Source organism: Eumetopias jubatus, unplaced genomic scaffold, assembly GCF_037043125.1.
Source record: "Eumetopias jubatus isolate StellerSeaLion01/CBP00866 unplaced genomic scaffold, mEumJub1_p1.0 scaffold_2, whole genome shotgun sequence".
Lineage (NCBI taxonomy): Eukaryota > Metazoa > Chordata > Mammalia > Carnivora > Otariidae > Eumetopias > Eumetopias jubatus.
In genome coordinates this window covers 69,188,159-69,205,062 of record NW_028274808.1, presented here as the reverse complement: position 1 = coordinate 69,205,062, position 16,904 = coordinate 69,188,159, and the positions used below count along the sequence as shown (strand labels likewise).

Sequence of the window (16,904 nt, the reverse complement as noted above, 5' to 3'; positions counted from 1 at the left end):
GCAAGATGGCAGAGGAGTAGGAGACCTGGATTTCGTCTGGTCCCAGGAATTCAGCTGGATAGGGATCAAACCACTCTGAACACCTACGAACTCAACAGGAGATCAAAGAAAAAAATAGCAACAACTCTCTGAACAGAAAAGGGACCACTTTCTGGAAGGTAGGACATGCAGAGAAGTGAATCCGAGGCGATATTTGGGAGGATAGACAGCGGGGGAGGGGGCCTCGGTCGGCCGCCTCTGGCAAGTGATAGAGCAGCGGAGCACAAAATCGGAACTTTTAGAAGTGGGCTCTGCTGAGGGACGTCGCTCTTGTGGCTAAGCAGGGGGTAGAACCCTTGCAGGACAGTGTGGTCTCAGGACCCTCGGGGTCACAGAAAGACTGGGGGTGCCTGAGTGTAGCAGAGCTCCAGGGTATCGGAGCGGGGAAGCTAGCTGCAGAGGCGGAGCTGAGGAGCGGGCTCTCAGCTCGGGGTTGCCATAAACCATGATCCATGGCACAGTCGGGCCACTGGTCCTCCAGCAGGAACCCAACAAGCGACATATCTGGGGAGACCCTTGTCTTCCCCCCGGGAGGAGCAGCACGGGAGCACACCCCAGGGATCTGCTGGGTTTGGAGACTCCACACGGAGTCCGGTGCCAGAGATAGAAACGTTCGGTCACAGGCCGGGTGAGCATGGAGTGCAGCTGGAGACCGGGGAGACGGGAGTGATTGACTGCTTTTCTCTGGGAGCGCACTGAGGAGCGGGGCCCCGAGTTCTTGGCTCCTCCGGGGCGGAGATTGGGAGGCCGCCATTTTCACTCTCATCCTCCAAAGCTGTATGGAAAGCTTGCAGGGAACAAAATCTGAGAGCAAACCCAAGCAGATTACTTAGCCTGGACCCGGCAAGGGCAGGGCAAAGACATTTGGGAACCACGGCAATAGGCCTCTCCCCCAGAAGATCAGCAAGAACAGCCCGCCAAGACCAAGTTTACCAATCAATGAGAACAACAGAACTCCAGCGCTAGGGGAATACTGCACATAGAATTCATGCCTTTTTTACCATGATTGTCTAGTCTTTCAAAGTTAATTTTTTAACTTTTTTTTTAATTTTTCTTTTTCCTTTTTCAACCAACATCTTATCAATCCCTTTTTTAAAAAAAAATACTTTTCATTTTTCATTTTTAGAGTCATATTCTATCCCTTCATAGTAGTTACCCTTATTTTTGGTATATATATATAAGTTGTTCTCTCTTTAAAATTTTGGGATACAGTTTCTTCTAACAGATCAAAATATACCCTAAATCTCTAGTGTATGGCTTTGTTCTGGTCTCCTGCCTGATCACATTCTCTCCCTTTTTTTTTTTTAAATCCTCTTCTTTTTTCAACCAACTTGCTATCAATTCCTTTTATAAAATCTTATAATTTTCAACGTTACAGTCATATTCCATTTCTTCATCGTATTAACCCTTATTTTTGTACATATGTTTTTCTTTCTTTAAAATTTTGGGAGACACTTTCTTCTAAAAGACCAAAATATGCCCAAAATCCAGTGTGTGGTACTGATCTATGCACCAGTCTGATCACATTTGATCATACTCTGTTTTTTTGTTTTGTTTTGTTTTTGTTTTTATCTTTATCTTTTCCTTTTTTTTTTTCATTTTTCTTTCTTTCCCTTTCTTTTCCGCCAGTTTCAGGTCTTTTCTGATTTGTTTAGTGTATATTTTTCTGGGGACGTTGTTACCCTGTTAGCATTTTGTTCTCTCATTGATCTATTCTCTGGACAAATGACAAGATGGAAAAAATGACCTCAACAAAAAGAACAAGAGGCAGTACTGACTGCCAGGGACCTACTCAATACGGACATTAGTAAGATGTCAGAACTAGAGTTCAGAATGATGATTTTAAAGATACTAGCTGGGCTTGAAAAAAGCATGAAAGTTATTAGAGAAACTCTTTCTGGAGAAATAAAAGAACTAAAGTCTAACCAAGTTGAAATAAAAAAGGCTATTAATGAGGTGCAATAAAAAATGGAGGCTCTAACTGCTAGGATAAATGAGGCAGAAGAGAGAATTAGTGATATAGAAGACCAAATGATGGAGAATAAAGAAGCTGAGAAAAAGAGAGATAAACAACTACTGGATCACGAGGGCAGAATTCAAGAGATAAGTGATACCATAAGACGAAACAACATTAGAATAATTGGGATCCCAGAAGAAGAAGGAAGAGAGAGAGGGGCAGAAGGTATATTGGAGCAAATTATAGCAGAGAACTTCCCTAATTTGGGGAAGGAAACAGGCATCAAAATCATCAAAAAAATTTTGAGAGAACCCCTCTCAAAATCAATAAAAATAGGTCAACACCCCGACATCTAATAGTAAAACTTACGAGTCTCAGAGACAAAGAGAAAATCCCGAAAGCAGCTCAGGAGGAGAGATCTATAACCTACAATGGTAGAAACATTAGATTGGCAACAGACCTATCCACAGAGACCTGGCAGGCCAGAAAGGATTGGCATGATATATTCAGAGCACTAAACGGGAAAAATATGCAGGCAAGAATACTATATCCAGCTAGGCTGTCATTGAAAATAGAAGGAGAGATAAAAAGCTTCCAGGACAAACAAAAACTAAAGGAATTTGCAAACACGAAACCAGCCGTACAAGAAATATTGAAAGGAGTCCTCTAAGCAAAGAGAGAGCCTAAAAGTAACATAGACCAGAAAGGAACACAGACAATATACATTAACAGTCACCTAATAGGCAATACAATGGCACTAAATTCATATCTTTCAATAATTACCTTGAATGTAAATGGGCTAAATGCCCCAATCAAAAGACACATGCTATCAGATTGCATAAAAAAAATAAGACCTATCGATAAGGTGTCTGCAAGAGACTCATTTTAAACCCAAAGACGACCCCAGATTGAAAGTGAGGGGGTGGAAAACCATTTACCATGCTAATAGACACCAAAAGAAAGCTGGGGTGGCAATCCTTGTATTAGACAAATTAGATTTTAAACCAAAGACTGTAATAAGAGATGAGGAAGAACACTGTATCTTACTTAAAGGGTCTCTCCAACAAGAAGATCTAACAATTGTAATTATCTATGCCCCTAACGTGGGAGCAGCCAGTTATTTAAGGCAATTAATAACAAAAACAAAGACGCACATCGACAACAATACAATAGTAGTGGGGGACTTTAACATCCCCCTCACTGAAATGGACAGATCATCTAAGCAAAAGATCAACAAGGAAATAAAGACTTTAAATGACACACTGGACCAAATGGACTTCACGGATATATTCAGAACATTCCATCCCAATGCAACAGAATACACATTCCTCTCTAGTGCCCATGGAACATTCTCCAGAATAGATCACATCCTAGGTCACAAATCAGGTCTCAACCGGTACCAAAAGATTGGGATCATTCCCTGCACATTTTCAGAGGATGACGCTTTGAAACTAGAACTCAATCACAAGAGGAAAGTCTGAAAGAACTCAAATACATGGAGGCTAAAGAGCATCCTACTAAAGAATGAATCTGTCAACCAGGAAATTAAAGAAGAATTTAAAAAATTCATGGAAACAAATGAAAATGAAAACACAACTGTTCAAAATTGTTGGGATACAGCAAAAGCAGTCCTAAGAGGAAAATATTTAGCAATACAAGCTTTTCTCAAGAAACAAGAAATGTCTCAAATACACAACCTAACCCTACACCTAAAGGAGCTGGAGAAAGAACAGCAAAAAAAGCCTAAACCCAGCAGGAGAAGAGAAATAATAAAGATCAGAGCAGAAATCAATGAAATAGAAACCAAAAGAACAGTAGAACAGATCAACGAAACTAGGAGCTGGTTCTTTGAAAGAATTAACAAGATTGATAAACCCCTGGCCAGACTTATCAAAAAGAAAAGTGAAATGACCCAAATCAACAAAATCATGAATGAAAGAGGAGAGATCACAACCAACACCAAAGAAATGCAAACAATTATAAGAACATATTATGAGCAACTCTATGCCAGCAAATTAGATAATCTGGAAGAAATGGGTGCATTCCTAGAGATTTATCAACTACCAAAACTGAACCAGGAAGAAACAGAAAACCTGAACAGACATAACCACTAAGGAAATTGAAGCAGTCATCAAAAATCTCCCAACAAACAAAAGCCCAGGTCCAGATGGCTTCCCAGGGGAATTCTACCAAACATTTCAAGAAGAATTAATACCTATTCTTCTAAAACTGTTCCAAAAAATAGAAATGGAAGGAAAACTTCCAAACTCATTTTATGAGGCCACCATTACCTTGATCCCCAAACCGGACAAAAACCCCATCAAAGAGGAGAATTACAAACCAATATCCTTGATGAACATGGATGCCAAAATTCTCACCAAAATACTAGCCAGTAGGATCCAACAGTACATTAAAAGGATTATTCACCACAACCAAGTGGGATTTATCCCTGGGCTGCAAGATTGGTTCAACATCCGCAAATCAATCAATGTGATCCAATTCATTAATAAAAGAAAGAACAAGAACCATATGACCCTCTCAATAGATGCAGAAAAAGCATTTGACAAAGTACAGCATCCTTTCTTGATCAAAACTCTTCAAAGTATAGAGATAGAGGGTACATACCTCAATATCATAAAAGCCATCTATGAATATCCCACAGCGAATATCAGTCTCAATGGGGAAAACTGAGAGCTTTTCCCCTAAGGTCAGGAACACTACAGGGATGTCCACTATCACCACTGCTATTCAACATAGTACTAGAAGTCCTAGCCACGGCAATCAGACAACAAAAAGAAAGAAAAGGCATTCAATTTGGCAAAGAGGAAGTCAAACTCCCACTCTTTACAGGTGATATGATACTTTATGTGGAAAACCCAAAAGACTCCACCCCAAAACTGCTAGAACTCATACAGGAATTCAGTAAAGTGGCAGGATATAAAATCAATGCACAGACATCAGTGGCATTCCTATACACCAACAACAAGACAGAAGAGAGAGAAATTAAGGAGTCGATCCCATTTACAATTGCACCCAAAACCATAAGATACCTAGGAATAAATCTAACCAAAGAGGCAAAGAATCTGTACTCTTGAAAACTATGAAATAGTCATGAAAGAAATTGAGGAAGACACAAAGAAATGGAAAAACGTTCCATGCTCATGGATTGGAAGAAAAATATTGTGAAGATGTCAGTTCTACCTAGAGCAATGTGCACATTCAGTGCAATCCCCATCAAAATACCATCCACTTTTTTCAAAGAAATGGAACAAATAATCCTAAAATTTGTATGGAACCAGAAAAGACCCCGAATAGCCAGAGGAATGTGGAAAAGGAAAAGCAAAGCTGGCGGCATCACAATAACGGACTTCCAGCTCTATTACAAAGCTGTCATCATCAAGACAGTATGGTACTGGCACAAAAACAGACACATTGATCAGTGGAACAGAATAGAGAGCCCAGAAATGGACCCTCAACTCTATGGTCAACTCACCTTTGACAAAGCAGGAAAGAATGTCCAATGGAAAGAAGACAGTCTCTTCAACAAATGGTGTTGGGAAAATTGGACAGCCACATGCAGAGAAATGAAACTGGGCCATTTCCTTACACCACACACAAAAATAGACTCAACGTGGTTGAAAGACCTAAATGTGAGACAGGAGTCCATTAAAATCCTAAAGGAGAACACAGGTAGCAACCTCTTTGACCTCAGCCGCAGCAACTTCTTCCTAGAAACATCACCAAAGGCAAGGGAAGCAAGGGGAAAAATGAGGACTTCATCAAGATAAAAAGCTTTTGCATAGCAAAAGAAACAGTCGACAAATCCAAAAGACAACTGACAGAATGGGAGAAGATATTTGCAAATGACCTATCAGAGAAAGGGCTAGTATCCAAAATTTATAAAGAACTTCTTAAACTCAACACCCAAAGAACAAATAATCCAATCAAGAAATGGGCAGAAGACATGAACAGACATTTTTCCAAAGAAGACATCCAAATGGCCGACAGACACATGAAAAAGTGCTCCACATCGCTCAGCCTCAGGGAAATCCAAATCAGAACCTCAATGAGATTCACTTCACACCAGTTAGAATGGCTAAAATTAACAAGTCAGGAAACGACAGATGTTGGCGGGGATGCGGAGAAAGGGGAACCCTCCTACACTGTTGGTGGGAATGCAAGCTGGTGCAGCCACTCTGGAAAACAGTATGGAGGTTCGTCAAAAAGTTGAAAATAGAGCTACCATACCATCCAGCCATTGCACTACTGGGTATTTACCCCAAGGATACATATGTAGGGATCTGAAGGGGTACATGCATCCCAATGTTTATAGCAGCAATGTCCACAATAGCCAAACTGTGGAAAGAGCCAAGATGTCCATCGACAGATGAATGGATAAAGAAGTAGTACACACACACACACACACACACACACACACACACACACACACACACACACACAATGGAATATTATGCAGCCATCAAAAGGAATGAAATCTTGCCATTTGCAGTGACGTGGATGGAACTGGAAAGTGTTATGCTGAGTGAAATAAGTCAATCAGAGAAAGACATGTATCATATGACCTCACTGATATGAGGAATTCTTAATCTCAGGCAACAAACAGAGGGTTGCTGGAGTCTTGGGGGGTGGGAGGGATGGGGTGGGTGGCTGGGTGATAGACAATGGGGAGGGTATGTGGTATGGTGAGCGCTGTGAATTGTGCAGGACTGTTGAATCACAGATCTGTACTGCTGAAACAAATAATACATTATATTAAAAAAAAAAAGGCGGGGAAGAATGAAGGGGGGGAAATCGGAGGGGGAGACGAACCAGGAGAGACGATGGACTCTGAAAAACAAACTGAGGGTTCTAGAGGGGAGGGAGGTAGGGGGAGGGGTTGGCCTGGTGATGGGTATTAAAGAGGGCATGTTCTGCATGGAGCACTGGGTGTTATACGCAAACAATGAATCATGGAACACTGCATCAAAAACTAATGATGTAATGTATGGCGATTAACATAACATAATAATAATAAAAAGAAGACCTAAATGTATTATGCTAAGCGAAGTAAGTCAATCAGAGAAAGACAGTTACCATATGATCTCACTTGTGTGGAATTTAAGAAACAAAACAGAGGATCATAGGGGAAGAGAGGAAGAAATAAGATGAAACTGGAGAGGGAGACAAACCATAAGAGACTCTTAATCATAGGAAACAACCTGAGGGTTGCTGGATGTGGGGGGTGGCTGGGGTGATGGGGTAAGTAGGTGATAGAAATTAAGGAGGGCATGTGATGTAATGAGCACTGGGTATTATATAAGACTGATGCATCATTCACCTCTACCTCTGAAATCAATAATACATTATATGTTAATTGCATTTAAATTAAAAAATGTTAAAAAAATAAAATAGAAGAAACTATGTCTCAAAGGAAAAAATTTTAAAAATAAGACGTAAATGAATGGAGAAAGAGATGAAGTTTCACAAATAAATATAAATTCAGTGTAATTTCAATTAAAATCCCTTGTGAAGCTAGACAAAATAACTCTTATTTATATGGAAGGGCAAAGAACCAAGAGAGTTTTTATACTTCCCCAAAGTCTTTGTAGACAGTTCAGTCTTAGATTACAGATTATGGATTAAAAGGCATAGAAAGGTTAAATAACTTGACAAATAAATGTAGAGAGTGAGCTTACCACCGCGGCTGGGATAGTTTACGTCCTAAGTAAGGAATTTAATTTAAGGTGTTTTCAATGGAGTGTAATTCAGTGCTAAAACTTAATGAGCTATCAAACCATGAAAAGATATGGAGGAAACTTAAATGCATATTACTGAGTGAAAGAAGCCAATCTGAGAAGGCTACATCCTGCATGATTTCAAGTGTATGACATTCTGGAAAAGGCAGAACTTACAGAAACAGTAAAAAGATCAGTGGTCACCAGGAGTTGGGGACAGGGGCAAGGAGGGATGAATAGTTGGAATCCAGAGGATTTTAGGGAGCTGAAATTATTTTGATTGATAGTGGGTACATGTCATTGTACATTTGTCTAAACTCATAGAAAGTACAACACTGAGAGTGAACCCTAAGGTGAAGTATGGACTCTGGGTGATAATTATGTTTCAGTGTAGGTTCATCAGTTGTAAAATATACCCTCTGGTGAGTGATGCTGATCCCAGGGGAGGCTTTGTGTATGTGAGAGCAGGGGCCGTATGGAGGGAAATCTCTGTATCTTCCACTCAGTTTTGCTGTCAACCTAAAAGTACTCTAAAAAATAAAGTCTTAATTTAAAAAATTAAGGTGTGTTGAAATCATGATGGTGAGGACATTTTCTTTGTCTTTTCACTGGGGACTTGATAGGAATTTTATTAAAACTTGAAGTTCCTGGGATGCTTTTGAAGACCCTTTATAGTCTTAAAATCACTCTGTGATTTGGTAACTACAGTGTACTAACTAAAATTTTATTTGCCTAGTAATGTATTCGGTTTATTAAAAATGGCATTTTCCTATCAGACAATAATCACAGCTCTATTAATTGGCCTTTTTAAATACCTCTATTCTGTTGTTGAGAAATACAACTACTAAACTTTAAGGAACCTTATAGTTTTCAAGTGTTTAAGTAAGCAGAAAACTCTTAAGAGAAGTACTGTCAGTGTTACAGTAAAAAAGATCATTCCTGCCTTTTGGATGTAGTACCGTCTGTGTCAAACAGAAAAAGTGTTCAAGTTCAGAGCTACACCACTGCTATCCACCACCACCACAAAACAAAACAATTTTTTAAAATGAAGGTAGGAGGAAAAAGAGAAAATCCAAATGCTGTGTATACAGCTTTGACCACAGGAAACTTTCAACAAATTCAGACTTGGAATTCTCTCTAGAAATTTGTTTCTCTAATGCTTTGTTTTCTGTCATAATTATCAATTGAGACAGACATCATTGATCTTCGTATAACCATTTGCTCACTCTTTGTGCATTAGTACCTCTTGAGCATCTTACGTACTGGGCATTTTTGTAGGATATGGGGATAGATCAGTGATCAAATAGACATGATCCCTGATCTCATGGAGTTTATATTCAATAAAGGAAGCAGATCATAGACAGTAAAATGTAGGTAAGCACTTATCACTGAGGAAAATAAGACATAAGAGATGCTCGTGGAAGGCCTCTCCAAGAAGGTGAAGTTCTCAGCTGACTGGAATGCTGGTGGTAACCAGAGCACAGAGCATTTTAGGCATGGGAACAGCTAGTACAGAGACCTAGAGTGGAAAGAGTCTTCGGAGCTCTGTGTATAAGAAATAGAAGGCTGGAATATAGTAAGGGGAGGGTAGTGTAAGATGAGCTTGGAGAGGAAATAAGGGGCCTCATCACATTAATATATTTTTTTATTGTGTGGGATTGTTTCCAAATACACGAAGCCTGGTGTCTGTCCAAGCTGCAGAAGAGACAGAAGAGTCTAGCCAACCATCAAATGCATTAAATGTTAATAGAACAGATAGCCGAATCCACCCTCTTCTCATGAAAATGGCAATGAGTTAGAGGCCCAAATTAAGGTTGTTCTTCCATTTGAGACTTACTAACTGTATTGCTTCCTAGAGTATGTGATTGACAATTATGTAACACAGTACTTTAATGTAAAAATTGTATTAAATAATACTAAAATATTTTTGATAAGGAAATGCTGGGTAGCCCTAAGCCAGCACTTTAGCTTAATGATATTTTTATTCAGAATTTTGTAATGAAAAAAGGAATATCTTCTCCTTTTTTTATTAATTTTTTTCCTTTCCCTTTCATGTGTCTATTACAAGTCCTAGGTTGTTTTCATGATTAACTAATCAGAACTAATAACCTTTCAGCACTCTGAAATGTCTTACTTTGCTTTCCTGTTCCGAGAATTATCAGAGGAAGTAAATAGCCAGCATTTATTGTGTACGGCACTGGGCTAAGTGTATTGATTTGTCTAATACTCGCAGGAACCTTATGAAATAGGTCAGTGCTTCTCAAACTTTTCTTTTGTCTGCAGTTCTTGCTACTGCATTTTATATTATGATCCAGTAACATCTTTACATATAACAAAAGTTTCATCAGTTAATATTAGCATTGCAATATTCTCTTGTTTTCTTTTAAATGTTGGTGTCAGTTCACTAAATAATTCAAACTCACTAGCAGATTGCAGTTCTCATGAAAAATACTGAGGTGTGATACTTTACTGTCCTCATTTTAGAGATGAGAAAGCTGACAGGTTGGTATTAACAACTGGTGAGTGGCCCAGCTAGGATTTGAATCGGGAGCCTGGGCTCTCACTCAGTTTACTAAACTGAATTATACAGCAATACATAGAATTTCCAGAATAAATCTGGCCCTCAGAGTCCTTTCCATCTTGCTTCTGTGACAGGGAAAAAAATGTTTATAATAGAAGTACTACTACCCCTCAGCCCTGTCCTCCACCTGCCAAGAAATTGATTGGATCAGCACAAGATAGGAAGAGAGACAGGGGACCCTGAAGATCTAGGAATGGGGAATGAAGCGCTTGTGTACTTCATAGGGAACTTTTAGAGTTCGGGGATGGGGCACAGATGTCTAATTGGCATTTTTTGTTAAGTAATTTTGTGTGGTTTTGAGGAAAAACTCTCTTCTGTCTCTCTTCAAAATTTTCAGTAAAGTTACCCACCACTGGTAAATCTCCAAAATCAAATCCAGGTCAGAACAAAGGCAACCTGTTGGGGCCAGCCACATCTGGGCAATAATTTAGGGAAGAAGTGCCATACATTCACTAAGTATGTATTAATTACTTTAATAAATTATCCAAGGAGCTGTCCTGGATACAAAGATAGGAAGATAGCAAACAAATTTGTTAATGGATATTGACTAGATTAGAAGAAAAGCATCTCAATATACTTCTGTTGTGGAAAGAACCTTGAGCCATTTTGCATCTAATTTTGTAGCCTGGCAAGTTCACTGCTACTCATGTAGACTTAAAGCTCCATGCCAGCAAATATGTGTCTGTCTTATCCACCACTGCATCCCAGTTGCCTGGCACATTGTACACACTCCAGTATTTGCTTATTGGGTGTTGACTAAAGCCAAGTAACTCTTGTAGTATTTAAGAAATCAGGTCTGGGAGTCAGGTTATTTACATCTGCCTGTAAAAGTGTAAATTAAAATGTAAAACTTCATATGGGGAAATGCCTTATCAAGGGATATCCATGAGCATAGTACACTATGTATGCTGAAATCAATTTCCTTTGTCCTGTGATTTGCTTCTGAAAACAGTGCCCAGCTTTCAGTAGGACCCCATTTCATTTTCCACTGGACTGAGTGACATTTCAGTATCTAATTCCTTAGCCCGAGGAAAGTAAAAGGAAAAAAGTCTGTCTCCTTCTTTCATTCTTCCAAACTAGTAGACATCTGTCAAGCAGCTCTGATTTGTAAGAATCCCTTTGCCTACCCTGAAAGGGACCAGTCCCTCCCTGCCTGTTAGAGAAGTCTGGGCTGGCAGGTCAGCTCACACTGAGAGCCCAAGCGGAGGCATCTAATACTATATAGCAGAAAGAAGCAGAGAGAGGCCCTGAGGCAAATAAGTAATCCAAGCAGAAAATATATTTAAGACTAGAGATTGCTTTTTCACAGCCAAGGGAGTAGTGATGGGTTAGTGGGGGAGCTGGTTGCTGGAGGGGAGGGTAAGTATTGTGTATTTGGAGATAGGGGATAGGAGAGAGGATATTCTGTGGGGGAACTACTTACTTGGCTAGAATTCACTTCAAAATAGGAATAAGAGTGAAGTAGTAAAGAGGAGAAAATGTGTAAATAAACATTGTGTATGACATTACTTATCCTGTAACAATATGAACAATTAATGCTATGTGGACCATTTTTATCAGAAATCTGCATTCTGGTTAAGTGAGTGATAATTACGCTGCCTTTGTAATGTAGGGCCTGATAATTGATGCATTTGGTATGTCTGTAATCCCTATTTTTAAAATTTATTTTCCTTTTTAAAGGATGTTTTCTTTGCGGTACAGAAGTCTTTATAAGAGAGAAGTTACAGTCTCCCCCTGCTGGCTATGTCTGGTAGAACCTGAAAATTTAGGTCACTTGGCACGAAAGTTTTTGTGTGGCTATGTGAGGATTCATTTACCTCAACTTTCAACTTTCAACTTTTCTTCCTCACAGCCTCACTAAGCAGCCTTTTGATTACACCTTTTCCATCTCCAAGCTCCTCTACATCCTCTTCCAGCAGTTACCAGCGCCGCTGGCTTCGAAGTCAGACAACAAGTTTGGAAAATGGCATCATTCCAAGGAGGTGAGTTGCAAGTTTGCTCTTGATGAGAAAGGTGCTGGTTGTAGACCGCTTGAACGAACTGGCAGTGCTCACCTGTTGTCAGTGGAAAACAAAAAACAAAACCTTAAACTGCTGGATTAGCTTCAGCTTAGGCTGAAAATGGGTAAGTTAGAATTTTTATAAAAAACAATAAATATCAAGCTGAAAACCAGTCTGGTTTGGAAGACACTGGGAAACATCTGGGTCATTGTGCCATGTGTGAGCTAGATTTTGGTGTTAATTTAAAATGAGCACGCTCTCTCTTTGAATTGGCTCCCTTCCAGACGTAGCTCTCATGAGTTAGAAGGGTGGAGTAAATCTCTTCCTTGGCTTATTGTGACACCAACGTGGTCTTTGAAAACATAGGAACTCAAGGATTGTGACATACTCTTTTCATAAAACTTAAATTCTTAAACAAAATGGTCATGAATCTGATTATAAAGATGGCATCGAGGTATGTTCTGCTTTCATTGCAGTTGAATTTTAGATCTAAAGTTTAATTGTTTTGCAAAATATACGTTTTGGCTTAATATGATGTTACATCAGTAGCTTCCACCTCCTTTTCCCTATAACCCAAAACCTTAAAAGGGAATTAACATAGCTCATACCTATAAAGATTCACGTGTCAATTGTTTGATTTAGTGAGTCAGCTAGTAATCACCGTGTGTAGGGGTCCATGAGGATGTAAAGATGATTCAGATACACACCTGCATCTGTGGACCATTAGTACAGTTTCTTGACTAGTGGGAAAGACCATATGCACATAAATAATGGCATAAAGAGGTTAAACTCTAAATGCTGTGGGCAGGGCATCAAGTGCTTTGGGACTCAGAGGAGGGAGAGAACACTGGCTGGTGGTCAGGTGGGGAATTGGAGAGCCCTTCTTGGGAGAGGTGGTGCTTAAAGGACAAGCTGAGAGACGAGGGTCAGGGCATGTGTTGTAGCATATGTCAGGCTGCTTGCCTCTCTTCTCTTGTTCTCACAGTCCTAGCAAGCTTGACCAAGAGAAAAAAATGGAGCTGCTTCACTCACTGAGGAACTGCTCTGTGGTTGGTGGACTTTGAGTGGAATGGTTAAGAGCTTGGAATTTGGTGTGAAGACAGGTCCCAGCTCTGCCACTCATTAGGTGTACGTGACAGCGAATTAATCTGCATTCAGAGTGTTGCTTCCTCATCTGCACTATGATCATTGTACGAGCACCAGATACCATTCTCGTTGCCGTTAACTGCAGTTGTCAGGAGCAGGCATCCCACCATTCTCACTGTCCTTACAACAGCTTCTGTGATTGAAGAGAATGATGGGTTGTAGAAGCCTTCCCCTTTAGACATCTCTTTACTAAAAGTGTTTTTCCATCCCTTCAGGTTTTTTGTTTTTAAAGATTTTTATTTATTTATTTGACAGAAAGAGAGCACAGGTAGGCAGAGCAGCAGGCAGAAGGAAAGGGAGAAGCAGACTCTCTGCTGAGCAGGGAGCCCGATGTGGGGCTCGATCCCAGGACCCTGGGATCATGACCTGAGCCGAAAGCAGACGCTTAACGACTGAGCCACCCAGGCGCCCCTATCCCTTCAGGTTTAAATCCAGAGTTGAATAGTATTCTTCATCCCACTCCTCTGAAAATTCTTCAGAACTCTAATTTGAATTGAGATCTGGCTTTGGCAACTAATGAATCTCTATTAAACTTACATGTAAAATAAGTATCTTTGGTTCAAAAATGAAAATGCAGAGCCCCTTTGTTCAGAAAGTGGGGAAAAGTGCTATTAAAGGTACTAAAATGTAAAGCTTTTCCTTTAAAAAATATTTTACTTAACAAAATGTAATAGGAATAATAGTGAAATATGAATAAAACATAAATTTATAAATTGCAAGAAATAATATTGGTATAATTTTACATAATATAATAAGTAATAATGCCATATCTTGATTTCATCATAAGACTTCTGGCTCTCCTATCTTCATTTGTTAGGTTATCAAAATTTATACTTTTTAGCAACTTTGCTTTCAGCTGATATAATTGAAAGCAGCATTAATCACTCTTGGCAAATGCCAGATGGCAAGTAATTTTTGACAATTTTTTGAGAAAGATCTTTCTGCTGATGTAATCATTACTGGAACTTTATGGGTTATGAAAACATTGGATTAAGTTTCTGACAAACTTTCAAAATATAAATTTCAGTACATCTAGATCTGATGATTCTTATGGAACAGTTTTTCTAAAAAGATTTAATTCTTCACACAAATCCATTTTGTGTAAGACTGAATTTAATTTTAAATGTAAATTTATACAAAGTTATTTTAATGTCTCCTCTGACATTTTCTGTAACTCATGGAGGTCTTACAAGCAACTGAAAGTGTCTTCATGAGTTGTATATAATTCAAAATGCCTGTTTTTGCATTCTATCACTGCATCTTCAATTACAAGGAAAATTAATTTTAGAGTGGATTTCCTTAATAATTTGTTTATCTGAAGCTTCATGTGAAAATAGTGAGGTTTTTTTTCTGTCCAGTGCAACAGTCTTTACATTTAACTTGTTTCTATACCTGTAGATACTTGCTTTGCAATGTTGCAATAGTTTTCAAAACTAGAGATGATAAACTGAAGAATTGTGATTATTCCCGGATATGCTTTATTGCAATGTCCACTGTAGGCTCTTTGTGATAATCTACTGTCTTGGGGCTTGGGTCAGAGAGTTAAATATTTATGCACACTCTATAGGGACAGGTTCCAGTGATGGATGGGTAAGCTGGCCTCGCACCATGGGTCACGGCACTACCCAGGTCCTACCTCTCTCCTGTGGCTGTGGTCACTGCTGCTTTTGCTGCCGCTATCCCAGCCACCAGTCTGGGCTCAGGTCCCAGCCTTGCCTCCTTGGGGCCTCCTGACACCCTGGACTTTCAGACGTGTGGCTGTGTGCCTGACTGCCTAGCCAGTTGCTCAGAGTCTGGGTTGCATGCCCTTAGGCCTGAGCCCACTGTGCAGTCTGCAGCCTGGTGTCTTCACTGCTCACTCACATGCTTCATTCTCCCATCAGACTTCACTTCCAGAATACAGGCTGAAAGATAAAATCACTAAGAATTCAACATGGCAACTGCAAAACATTAAATCAAGCCTGGGGCCCATCTGGGAACAGGGCTCTGTGTGAGTAGGGTCTCACACCCATGAAGCTGGCACACAGAGAACGTAAGTGCGGCTGACATTTTGAATTGATCACTATTCCTGTGAAGATACCTTCATTTAAAGATGTTGCAGTTGATCTCTTACTTTTGGCAGGTATGTAGGTAGGAAAACTAATTTTTTATGCCAGACAGGAGAACAGTGTGGGTACCAAAAATATGATTGCCTCTGGCTTTGAGAGAAAATTCACAGTAATCAAAAAATCCCTAAGGGAGTTAAGGTGAAAAGGATGATTTCACAATCCTTAACAGTTGATTCCACATTGGATACTCCTGTCTCCAGGCCCCCTGCTGTGCCGGGTGGTAAGTTTTGGTTGCTGGATGGGGAGTCAGGCCTGGGCATTTACCAGCTGGTGGGGAAGTATCACCTGTAATAGAAGAGAAACTGCAGAGATTTCATTTCTTAGTGAGGTGACGGAAACCCTAAAGGACCAAGATATTAAAATTGAACAGCCATATAAAGTTGCGGCGGGTTTGTTCTCTGACCTACAAAAATGGCAGTTTCCTATGTCCTAATATGTAGATTCAGATTAAGTTCAAAGCTGACAAAAACAATTAGACTAAGCAGTCCTGATGTCAATTATAGATCCTTGAGATGTACTTAAAAAATCCTACTTTTTGCTTTATTATCTTGAGGTAAAAATAATGTATGTAAATGCTTATTCATAAGTGTCAACAAAATTCTATTTGACTTTTTTGTAAGGAGAAAACTTAAGTGCGTTGCAGGGGTCTTTCCCTGACTCAAAGTCCTGTCAGCTGATGTGATTGCTCCCAGCTGTTTCCTCTCAGTGCTCCAGCTGGCAGGATGCACCTGATGGCATGAAGACCAGCAGATGGATCAGACATGGGGCAGAGTCCCTGCTCCTTTCCAACATCCAGGAAATGAGCCTAGCTTAGAAGATAGAAACCCTGGGTTCTAGCTCCAACATTGTCACTAGGAAACTTTCTGTTCCTAAAGCAAGTTGATGAATCACTCTGCCTCAGTTTCCACATTTGCAAAAAGGCCTGTATACCTCTACATGGTGACTTGAGGATGAGACGTTGTAGTATTGGGTGCATACTCAAATGTTTTAAAACATTCTGAAATGTTCTTTCATTGTGAATAATTTAAAAATATAATCACAGTACTGTGTGAACTGATTTATTCCAGTTTGTGTGGTTGATCCAAGACTACAGAATGAAGCTCAGTTGCTTTGGAATTCAGTAGAGAGAGAGAACAGCGAAGCGAATAAGAGCTCTCCACGCTATTGTAGCTATGGAAATTTTTCAGAAATGCAGTAGGTGGCGCCCTCTGCTACATTAAGACAGTTGGCTATTGTTTATAAGAGAGATGAAGATGATGCAGAAACCTGCTTAGGGTTAAGTGTTTATTACAGTTTCATTATTAAGGACCACATTGGCTGAAGATGAGTGGACTGAAA

At 39.7% G+C, this 16,904-nt stretch overlaps 1 protein-coding gene across 5 annotated transcripts in view; it reads left to right on the top strand.

Annotated features, from left to right (window-relative positions):
* FNIP2 (folliculin interacting protein 2) overlaps positions 1-16,904 on the top strand; it is a 136,548-nt gene that overhangs the window by 83,237 nt on the left and 36,407 nt on the right. For all 5 annotated transcript variants that reach the window (XM_028104365.2, XM_028104363.2, XM_028104364.2 and 2 more), the window contains one exon: positions 12,165-12,294. In XM_028104365.2, the coding sequence (XP_027960166.1) occupies positions 12,165-12,294 (130 nt within the window). The remainder of the gene's footprint in view (positions 1-12,164; positions 12,295-16,904) is intronic.